This window comes from Falco rusticolus, chromosome 3 (assembly GCF_015220075.1).
Source record: "Falco rusticolus isolate bFalRus1 chromosome 3, bFalRus1.pri, whole genome shotgun sequence".
Classification (NCBI taxonomy): domain Eukaryota; kingdom Metazoa; phylum Chordata; class Aves; order Falconiformes; family Falconidae; genus Falco; species Falco rusticolus.
Window position 1 is genome coordinate 34195473 of NC_051189.1, and position 11802 is coordinate 34207274.

Genomic DNA, 11802 nt, shown 5'->3' on the forward strand with positions numbered 1-11802 from the left:
GTGGCCGCCAAGCAGCGCCTCCCCGCTCCCCCCCGGGCCCCGGGAGCCTGCGCTAGGCGGCGGGCGTGGGCCGCCTGCCAGCGGCGGGGTAGCCGTGGGGCAGGGCCCTCCCGGCGGCCTGAGCGTATGAACAGCGCTCACGGTGTGGAGGTTTTGGGTTTGTTTAGGGCTGGTGCAGCATTAAGAGTTTACCCCAGCCGTGGCTCGAAGCTGGGCCCTGGCGCAGGCGGGCCTGGCCTGGCCTCGGCAGGGGGCCACAGATTCACTCTGTAGAACGGCATTTTCTAACGCACTGGAGCCCTGGCAGCACTTCAGAGCGTTGGTTCAGTACTTGCCCACAGGCTGGCCTGCTCGGGGTCCGTGTGCGGAAATCAGGGGTCCCACCGCGGTATTTGTGCGTGGTGGGACCCCTGCTGGGTCCTGAGGAGCAGGTGAGGCACGGCACTGTGTTCAGCTGCTGGCGGCCTTCCGCCGGCCATGACTCTGGGATCTTGCTTGGCCTGCGTGGCTGGGGAGAGCCTCTGGCTGACTGTAACTACTGACAAGGCACTGGCTGTTACAGTACAACCAGGAATTTGAAGAGAAATGTAGCTGAAGGTGAAGTTTGGTTAAACAATTTCAGTAAGGCTGGACTATATGTCCTAATGGGCTTCTTACTTGGACTGGGCACCGTGCATGCCTTTTAATATCAGTGCTATTGTAGTACACCTTTAAAATACCACATTGACGTTTCTTCATGAGTAACTTAATTTTTCATGGCATTATAGCATCACTGTATAACTTTACAGTGCAACACTAAGCATTTACAGTGCAATGCTGAGCATTTGATGTAGAAAATGCAAACCTGTCCTGATAGAGTAGATTCATCTAACCATCTAAAAGTAGGAGGGGAATCATTTTCAGTGGGCAGTTAATACAGCCATTGCTGGGACTGGGTGAGTTTCAACTCATGTCTCGCACATAACAAAGACTAGACACTTAATTTTTAAATATCTGCATTTACACAGATGAGTGCTATTGTTGGACATGCTCGCTAGCCAGTGATTATTAATACCTGTTTACTGAAAAAAATCCATCATGCTTTTCTTCACACTTCGCAGCCCCAAAAATGGATGTATACAGTAGCTCATGCAAATGAACCTACATTGATGTTTTATCAAAGAGAAATACTTCAGTAAACTCTACAGCTAGTATGAACACCTGTATAGGATGCAAGTGCAAACATCATAGCATGTCACAGAACAATGACTTTTCCCATGTTTTTTGGTTTGCCAATAGCTGACTGCTGTGTGAGGTCTGTTTCATGATCAATAATAAAAGTAGAATGATGTATCTGCCAGGGAAACAAATAGATCCTTAAGACTTTTAGTAAAAACCAGATGTGCAATAAGTTTGGCAGAGTACCAGGAACAGGAAAACAGGAATATTGCCAAGGCAGTAGTTTGTCACATGTCTCTTATGTGCAGACTCATATTCTAAATAAGTTTGTGAATATGGTCATGGGGTCTGGTGTGGCAAATAGTAAACTGTCTCCCCTCTAATGGAACTTAACAGAAGTCCTTGAATAGCTGTTGAACTCCTTTCAGAAGGCAAGACAAAACTACTTTGAAATGTAATGTTCCCCACAAAAGGTGAGCTGAAGAAGAGGAGACCAAAAGGGAGGATCAAATTCATCGGTCATATTAAATACAGTATGTTCCTGGGTGTCTGCCAAGGAAGAATAACACTGACTTTTTTCCCTAGAAGGTTTCTTCAGGTGTTTCTTTTGTTCCATTGCTTCTTTATCCTTGGTGAATGTCAGCAACAGAAAGCTTTTTCAGAGGCAACACAGGAGAGTTATTGAAACTTTGCAAGCCAAAGTGGTTTCTAATTTTTGCTATATCTTCTCCCCTTAAAAGATTTGTGATGGTGCAGTGATAAGTCAATACCATGCTTGAAACACTGTAGTTGATTGAAAAGGAAATAAATAAATGCTTTAAAATCTGACATTGTTTAGACAGATGGGGTTCTTTCTAGTCCATCTAATCAGTGAGTGGATCATAAGAAGGACTAGTGAGTACACGCAGAAAATTCTTGACAAGATTGAAATCGAGGCTTCTCATCCAAGTACATTGAAATTCAGTTAATCACAATTACAAAATATGACATATCGATTTTAGGCAACAAAAATACTCTTCCATTACTTTTCTAAACTGGTTTCTTTTCAGTCTAGAGAAACTACAGTGACTGAAGGTATCATTCCTGATAAGAATTAGCTAGTTGATAATTAAAAACTTGACATTGAAGGCTAAAAGAATTTTAAAAGAAAATTTAAAGGGAAGGTCCTAAATGCTAGGAACACTAGAAATGATTAGCTGAAGTTTCAGCTTTCAACCATAGCTGTTACATAGCACTCTCTTGACCTCATTTTAGCTGGCACTCAAGAGAAATGTCGCTCCCTATTGACTATAAAAATTGTGATATTTTGGCGTTTTATTTTGATGATGATACAACCTTTTGGTCTACTCCATGTATCAGGGGAATCTTAGGCTTGTCTTACAGATGTGTCTAGGTTATTTTAATCATTTATCTTTGCCCTATATCCAGTGATTGAGTCTCTGGATACTGTCATCAAAGTGAATTTGTCCAGGTATTGAGTACGTAGTTGGGTGTGAGGCAGGAGACACTGACGTATGACACCCTGACATAATCATACAGACTGTGGCAATTTATCCTCTTAGCCAGAGGGAGGAGTTTGACATTTTACAGAAAAACTGGGACGTGAATATTTATGGCATGCTTCAGAAGGCTCTGCCCTTACATATTAAAAAAGAAAACAGTTTGGCTGAAAACTACCTGTTGTTGTGTAACCAGCTGTATTTTACTAGGTTCTGCCCTGGTAATGCTCATGTTAGCGTGCTGTTGCCAGAATGTCAGTTTTTGTTGGATTTGTAGGAATGTTGTCATTACCTCTGCTCTTACTTCCTCCTACTCTGGCAGCAACACACCGAAATGAGAAGCATACTTTGCATGAATCTCCAAAGCATTTCACTGAAAGTCTTTAAACATTTATCTGAGGTAGGCAGAAAGCACATGCAAGAAAGTAGTAATCTCAGTGGGGTTTTCTGAAATTGGGCAGCTTTGTCAGAAGTAAAAAATCCTTATTAATATGCTGCTTGGGAGATTTTGGAAATGCTTCTGTTGTACAACAAATTAATGTACTGTAGGATGAACAGTGTAACAAAATCAATTGCATCTGTACTTTAAGCTGCCATTTAGTGTAATACTGATTTGTTTTAAAATAGTAATCCAAATCCAGCTGTACATGGCTGAACACCTAAAATAAAGAGTTAGAAGATTGTGGGATATCAAAAAATATATGTGCCTTCACAGAGAAGGAGACTTAGAAAAGGCACGGAAATTAAACAGGAAATTACATATTTTAACCATTTAAAACATTTGTCACACTTAAGTTCCGATTAATGAATACTGGTGAATAAATATTTGTTTTATTATGAATTATTCATAATACATGGTAAATGCATACTTAAATACATATTGCAATTTATAAATTGAATAAATGCAATTTAAAATGCATGCAAATTTTTATAAATAGAGGTGTATTTCATGTAGAACTAAATTTTTGTAGTCTGTAGGACTTGCTGTTTTTTAAGGTGAAAGTATATAGTTGTCCTGGTTGTGGTACAATGATTTGCAGAAGATGGAAGAATTGTCTTATGGTTAAAAGCTTCTCTGGAGCTGTGGATTCTGTCACTGACCACGCTGCACAGCTTCTGTGTGCTGATGGAAACCTACTTTAACCAAGTCATTGAAAAAATTAAGAAATAACAGTCTGTGCACATGCCTACTTTAACTAGAGGTCTTTCATATGATGACATATTACGTAAACCTAATTTTCCACACTAATTTATTTTGCATTTGAGTGAAAATCATGCTGTTCAGGACTTACCTGAAGCACTGTGTCTTTCAGGTTGGACCCTGTAAAAGCCATGAGTAAATTGGTTCTGCGACTTGACTGGCAAAACGTAAGAACTATGTAGCTACTAGTTGGGCACTTAACAACCCTTAAGGTATATGCTTAGCTTCTTTTTCAGTTAGTTTCCTTCTTTTTGCCCATTTTCCTCTATATCTCTTTAAAAAACACCAACATTTTTCTTGGGGCAGAAACCTGCGGCAATGATATATCCACATCTGATTGAAGAGAAGCTCCTTTTCTGTATTTTGAAGATAAAATGTACCAACGATTGGTAAATACATAGAAAAATCAGTGGCTGCACCTTAAAAGGCACACACCAAACTGGTGGGAACTTTCAGCTTTCTGTTCCACAGCCGCCATACAGACAATGGAAATGGTCGTACAGCCCTTCCCCTCAGTGCAGTGTCCAAAGATTGATACTTGCTTAGGAAGTGCTTGGGTACTACTATAACGATGAATGCTCAAGAAAAGCTGGGAAAAAAATTGGTAATTTTTTTTCTGGGGCAGTGTTTGATCAGTATAAACTAAAAATTAAATAAACAAGCTCCAGTATACCCATTGAGTGATGAGGATTTGGCAAATCATACTGGCGATGACTGGTTATCACTGTTCATTTTATGTATTGATGGTGGAAAAATAGTACAGGCTGTTCAACTAATGCCCATGTCACTGTCAATAATGTAAGGAGGGCTGATTTCTTTCTTCAGGCTGCTATACCCTTCCCCTTTCCCTAGGCCTGATGCAAAGGTCACATTTACCCACCTCTCGCAGTTGTCTCTGAAGACACGTAAAAAAATTGAAATCTGTTGCTGATAAGCAGATGAGAAATGAGCATTTACTGTGCATTATTCGTTACACCATTTTCTGTAAAAATACCTCCAGACCTTAATAAATTCTGAAGTACATATTAAACCAACATGTACATGATTTGCCAGTGTTTCTTTAAGTATTTGGTTAATCATCTTCACACAGAAGGCATCAGAACCCAAAGTATGCTTTTATTCTGAATGATTAAGCCAGGCTTCCTGTAACATTTCACTAGCAAGTAGGACCATGACAGTCTGCTAAGAACAAAGCGAAAGGGCAATACATGTAATCCAGCCTCTGGAGTCATATAATCTGCTGTGAAAAAACAGAAAAAAATGGGGAAAGGAAAAAGCAATGATCCCAAAGATGTGAAAAGAAAAGAAAAAGCCAAGATAGAACTCAAAAGAAATATAGGTTATTTAGATGGGGTAAGTTTTATTATAGGATCAATCGTTGGGGCAGGGATCTTTGTGTCTCCCACAGGAGTGCTAAAGCATTCCTTACTCAATGTCGGCGTTGCGCTAACGATCTGGATTGCGTCTGGGCTGGTCTCTCTGATGGGTTCCCTCTGCTATGCGGAGCTGGGAACTGCGCTGCCCTTCTCTGGAGGAGAGTACAGCCATATTAAAAGAGGCCTTGGATCCCTGCCTGCCTTCATGTTTATCTGGACGTCAACATTTACCAAGCCAGCTTCGAATGCTGCTCGTGCCTTGCTGTTTGCTGAGTATGCCACCCAGCCCTTCTACGGCATTTGCCCTGCACCTGAAGCACTGAAGAAATGCTTGGCCTTGGCCGTTCTCTGGTCCCTGGGCGTTTTGAATGGCTGCAGTGTCAAAATGGCTGCATGGGTGCAGACAGTTTTCACTCTGCTGAAGATGATGGCCTTGTCTGTGATTGCTGTCGGTGGCGTAGTGCTCCTCGTTGGTGGGGGAAAGGAGAGTCTGGCCAGGTTTGAGGATGCATTCAGCTCAGAAATGCCCAACCCATCAGAGGTTGCTGAAGCCTTCTTCCAAGGACTGTACGCGTATGGTGGCTGGTGGTCCCTCAATTATATGGCAGGTATCTCACTGTTCTTTAGATTTTGTTCTGCAGTTGCCATTCTTACTATGTTCCTCAGCTCATCTTGATAGAACTTGTTTCAAGACCATAGGATCTCATGTTTTACATGAGTCCTGTGTTTGTTGGAGCTGGTAGAAGAGGCATTGTTGGTCTCTCTAGGGAGGTTTCTTGCTTCTTGTGGAGTCTCCAGAATCAGACTGACATTTCCGGAGGAGTACAAGAGAAATCAAAATAGTTAATTTAAAATCTCATGCATAAACTTGGGGTTTTTTCATACTTTAAAAGGTTACATTTTGTCTCTCTCAGTGTCAGTGTCAGTGCGTTTTTAGAAAAGAATTAAGGTACCCGTGCCAAGCTGCGTGCACAGTAAGGACCAAATTAAAAAAAAGATGAATGATTTATTTGCATTTAAATATCTGTACCTTCTCTGAGGTTATGCAGCTGGTTTGTACATGAACAAAGTCACTTTTAATTGTGTTAAAATATTGTAATTTTATGGAATATATAGGGTGGTCAGTAATCACTTCTGTGGGAAAATAGGAGTTTTGTACAGGAGGTGAGGAAGAATCTAAGGGAAGTAGTATAAATCCTTTCATATATCTTGTGTTCAATTTTAAACATTCTAAACCTTTTTGAATATCTGTTTACTTTTTCTGTGTCTGGTGACACGTGGCAGTAATAAATAGGGCAGTTTTTCATGGAAGCTGCAGAGATAATGTTCATAATGTTAATTATGCACATCATGAGTTAAATGAACAGTTTAATAGTATCATCAGATTTATAGAATTGAATTGTAAGCAACTGGATGTTGCTCTTATATCTTTAACTCTATTTATCCATTGACCTCTATCACATGTAAAACATTAAATAAAGTGAATGTGTGAAATGGATGACACAAAGTTCAATGGTGAGAACAGTGTGAAAAGTGGGTTAATGTTTAAGAAAATGACTTAGTATTCCAGCATTACAATATGCTGCAATAAAAGAAGTTATATATATCAGCAAAGTATAATTTTGAAATATTAGGATTTCCTTAAATGGAAACATTTAGCATTTTAAGCCCAAGAAAATAATTTTAAAAAATTGGTAAAATATTAGTTTTCTGATCAGTTAGCAGTAATAATAAATAGGATACACTGGGCAGCACAGTTGTTTACACAGATGCAACCTGTGCAATAGTCCCCTTCTGAACTGAATTTCCTATTCTTTAACAATAACTTCATTCCTGTGAGCTTTGGCTACAGCATCAGGTGCCAGCTGGATGGCAGGACTGTAATGAGCAACAAAACAAATGGAAAGATAAATTTAAATTGGCAATTTTGGTGATTGTCCTCTTTTGGGCTCAAAATTACAAAGTGTATTTCTTACATTTGAAATAAATCTCAAATTCTTGGATAGTTCATGTCTGAATTTTACTGTTGTGCTCATTCAGTCCCTCTGGCTCTGCGCGCTGCAGCTGGCGCTGGGGCCAGCTCAAAGCTGATGTTCTGAGCAGGAGACAGAAATTATATTTGAGGGCGGAAAGGGATTTCTCTCCCCAAAAAAGAGCTTAAGTAAACTGCACATTTGACTTTGCACTTCTTCCCCCTTGTGAATTATTGATTGGTAATACTCAGGAATTCTTCTTTAAATGCTGAGGGAAGTGGGGAGGGGAGAGGGAGCGAGAGGGAAGGGATGAAGGACTGAAAGAGATGAGGAAGACCCTTTTTGACTGAGATGAGGATGAATTATTAGGGTTCTGGAAACCAGCTTCGTCTTTTGCTGGGACGATCACATGATCAGAAATGTTTGTGAGTGCCTCAGTTGTTCAGCGGCAAAAATTGGAGTTTTTCCTTATTTGGTAAGAGTAGTTTTAAGTTAAGATGCCAGGCTTAGCACTAAAAAGTTTTCCTCTTCAATTTATGCCCTGGAAAATACAGTAGAATCCAGCTGGGAATGGACCGCTTTTAAAGCCACTGCATTACTACTCTTCTGTCAATACCTCCAGCCTCTCCCTTTACCTTGTATGCATTTCCTGATATAAGGGCGAAGAGAAAGCTTTTGTGCAGAAATAGGAAAATACACTCAGAAAGTTTCTCATCGGGTCTCATAAGGTGGTGTAAGAATAAATAGTCTTGCTTTAGACTCTCATATTTAAACTAGTGACTTAAAAGTATAGCTACTTGAAAATTTCCTACCAAATCGATTTTCTAATGTAAATCAAATATGTCTTTAATCAAATCAAATCAAATCAAATTTATCAGTCCTTTTGTCATTTTTTTATCAGACCTCCATCCATCTCTCTTCCCAGGTAGTTAAAAAAAAAAGAAAGCTGAATAAGAAAAAAAAAATGAAAAGAATTGTTTAGGCTTCTCTCATAAACTATTTGATAACCACTGTAGGACCTCACAAGGAACTTAGCTTAGCAGCCATGATTAGGGGTTGCGGCAGGACTTCGGTATCAGTGTTGTCAAGCTCTGTGCAGATTCACTACTAAAACACACTTGCAGAAGCCACACTGCTTGCTTCATTAATCTTTTTAAATTGTGTTTTTCAGAAGAGATGAAAAACCCTAGCAGAAATATCCCCTTAACTGTGATGACTGCTGTTCCTGCAGTAATTATTTTTTATTTACTGGTGAACATCTCATATCTGACTGTCCTAACACCTAAGGAAATTGTCTCTTCAGGTATGGATTTGACATTTTTTGTTAAAAAGATATGGTCCATTAGCATACCCATTTGATGTGAATTTACTGGGTTATTCCTGCTGATCTAAGTTTTCGTTCTAAGTTTTAACAGAGGATTCTTGTTTAATTTTAACTGTATGACACAAGTTGGACTGAATGCAGAAAGAATTTATTATGTGCTGAAAAAGTTGGCTTATACCTGCACTGTCTAAAAAGAAATCAGAAGTGTATTAAAACCTGGAAAATCAGGTGGAGATCGGGTCCCTGTTGAGCATAGAGAAGACCTTTGTTTTCCTGTAGTTTTAATCCTCTCTTCTTCTTCCTCCCCTACCTCATGGTGTCTCAGGCTAAAGCTGTTACTGTTTAGGAGGTGAACAAGTCTACCTTTAGTAGCTAGCAATATAGAAAAGACTATGGACGCAAAAATGTAACCATTTTGTGGGTGGGTGGATTCATGATAAATATTATGAATCCTTAGAAGAGCCTATACAAAAGTCCAGTGTATGTAAAGCCTCTCTCAGATCTTGTACCAATAAGCTGCCCATGAATAGGTCCAAGAGGGGCTGTATTTCTCCGTGATTGTCCAAACAGCACCTTTTAAATACCACTGTAATGAGACTGAGCTCTTAGACCTTGCCTCCAGGAGTGACAAAAAACATACCATCATTTGGATGGATCAGTTAATTTTTTTCCTGTGAAAACAGCTCAATAACATAAATGGGAGCAGTATAACTGTCACTCAGCAGCCCTTTATTATTGCTCAGCCATTGGCAGGCTATGTGTTGGGAGGGATGCATACATTTTCAGAGCCACCCTACAATGAAAGAGGCAGTGAATACCAGGGTATTTGTGTATAGCAGCTGCCCAGCTGGCATGACCAGCTCCAAACATCCCAGGGGAGCTGTGCTTATCTGTGTCAGCTGAGGAGACAGCTTTACAATTATATCTCTTGTTTCAAACGTTGCTATGCATTGCTGCGGTTCTTATTCTTTCACTATGGGTTTTTTTTGGGCGGGTAGTAGGTGGTGGGGTGGTGTTTTCCCCATCTGTAATTAAACTTCCTATGGTACACAGGTCACTGCAAGACCTATATTCCTCATAGCTATTGGTTATAGCCCCACTAAATATTAGTCCTCACTACAATATGGGCTATAGCTAATTTCCTAGCATTATTGAATGTCTCTTGTTCAGAAATAATCTTTTACCTTTCTCAGTTCCACCCAAAGCAAAACCTCATCAATAACAAGCTCTCTGACCCATCTCTGCTCATACGTGCACTCGTGTTGGCAATTCCCTCATAACAGTAGATCATGTCACCACTGTGGCCACACTGGGGACTAATGCATTCATTTTCCTTCTCTGCATGGCCTTGCCCATGTGTGCACGTTTGTGATTCATGGCAGTGAGATGCAGCTTGCTCCTGCTGGGCAGTCCATCACTATGGTATTGGCCCCAGCAGGTTTACCTGGCTTGCTCTGGCTGGCAGCACTCCTTCTTGCTGTCACCCCCCCACCCTGAAAATTTTTAGCTCCTGAATTAAATACCCTTAGGGTTCCATTAATCATGTTTGACTACTGTAACAAAAAACCCAGGCATTGCTGGTAAATAATAGGTGTTTCTTGTATTTTGTTTTGTTTCTGTTGAGTCTGTTAGTAATTCAAAACATGATGCCTACGCTACACTAATGCTTTGCTTTCTTGCAGTTGCTGTGGCAGTCACTTGGGCTGATCGAGTGATCCCTTCTGTTGCCTGGATCATTCCTCTCTCTGTTGCTGTCTCAATATTTGGTGCCCTCAACAGCAGCATGTTCACACTAGGGCGATTAAGCTATGCTGGAAGTCAGTCAGGACATCTACCTGTTTTAATATCTATGCTTAATGTCCACTCCTGTACTCCAGCACCAGCCATGATTTTTTCAACCACCATCGCATCCATTTTTATCATCCCCTCTGACCTTATTACGTTAACAAATTACTTTGGATTTTCTGCCTGGCTTATGATTGGATTGACTTGTGCGAGCCTGATTGTACTTCGATACCGGGAACCTCATCTACATCGACCATACAAAGTAAATGGAAATAAGTTACAAAATAGTTTTACAGATATTTTTGAGTCATGGGTAGCATGCAAAAGTTACAGGACAAGTGCAGGTAAAAACTGGATAGTCACTTCAAAAATACAAATAATAATCACAATGTTTAGAGCCTTATTCAAAAACTTGCTTTATTGTAGAAGGAAAAGAACAAACAGATAATCTCTGCCCCAGAGAGCTTGCACTTAAAAGCAAGAGATGAATATATGCAGAATGGGGGAGACGTACAAACATGAAACCATACCAGTATCAAGCAGTAACCAGAACAGTGTGGGATCCAGGCTGGCCATTCATGGTTAATTAAACCTTCATCTACTCTCATCTTTCCTGACACAAACTCAGACATTAACGATATGTTTAATTTCCTCTCAACCTAGCTTTCAGAAAGCTGGGTTAGGAGTGTATGATTGTTGTGAAGTCTTCTTCCAGGCATCGAACCCTGAGTTTCTTTTAGAAGTTTGTAGTATCATGTGTGGACAAATGGTTTTCAGGTGCTACCTGTCTCTCCACCTTAACAATAGAAGACGTCTGAACAAGTGTTTTAGAAAAGATGCCTATCTTGTAGGCATTTTGAGGTCAGATGAATCTTGTCATGGGTGAGATTGCAACAACATGAGAAATGGTGCTCTAGTGTGGCAAAGAATGCATTATTACTCTTATGAATGAGGCATATAATCACGTGGTCAGTTTATTTCCTAAACCAGTCTTTTTCTTTCTCTTGCAGGTGTTTCTACCAGTACCATTTGTGATGGTGGCAGTGTCTTTCTTCTTAGTTTTAGCTCCCATAGTCTGGTCCCCAAACCTGCAATATGTTTATGCTTTCTTGTTTATGCTGGGAAGTCTTATTATTTATTTACCTTTTATACATTATAAATTGCATTTTGCATTTCTTGATAAAATTACTTGCCACTTACAGCTCCTGTTGGAAGTTTCTCCTGCTGATGGATCTGCAGAGGGCAAATGTGAATAATGGCAAATGTTTAATCCCAGTACAACTAAAAACCAAGAGACAATTTTGTTTAACTGAGATTGTAGAAGGTACACATTAGATTTTAAGTGTGATACATAGGTGTGCATGCATGTGCATGTATTTATATGTATGCACATACATAGATGAATACACATATATTGCATACATATATACATGTGTATATATATGCATATGTATATATATATGCATATGTATATATAGACGTTAGC

The 11802-nt window shown here is 39.8% G+C and overlaps 1 protein-coding gene across 1 annotated transcript; it reads left to right on the plus strand.

The window, feature by feature from the left end:
* The first annotated feature begins 5118 nt into the window (after positions 1-5118).
* SLC7A13 (solute carrier family 7 member 13) lies at positions 5119-11572 on the plus strand. The gene is made up of 4 exons (XM_037378577.1): positions 5119-5842; positions 8379-8510; positions 10214-10578; positions 11327-11572. Exons 1-4 carry the CDS (start codon positions 5119-5121, stop codon positions 11570-11572), a joined length of 1467 nt encoding a protein of 488 aa, XP_037234474.1.
* Positions 11573-11802: the final 230 nt, after the last annotated feature.

Bases quoted from the DNA above. Each gene is read 5' to 3' on its own strand.
- SLC7A13 (XM_037378577.1), top strand. From the start codon at position 5,119: ATGGGGAAAGGAAAAAGCAATGATCCCAAAGATGTGAAAAGAAAAGAA. The intron at 5,843-8,378 runs GTATCTCACTGT...TGTGTTTTTCAG, and splicing joins GTCCCTCAATTATATGGCAG to AAGAGATGAAAAACCCTAGC. The intron at 8,511-10,213 runs GTATGGATTTGA...GCTTTCTTGCAG, and splicing joins TAAGGAAATTGTCTCTTCAG to TTGCTGTGGCAGTCACTTGG.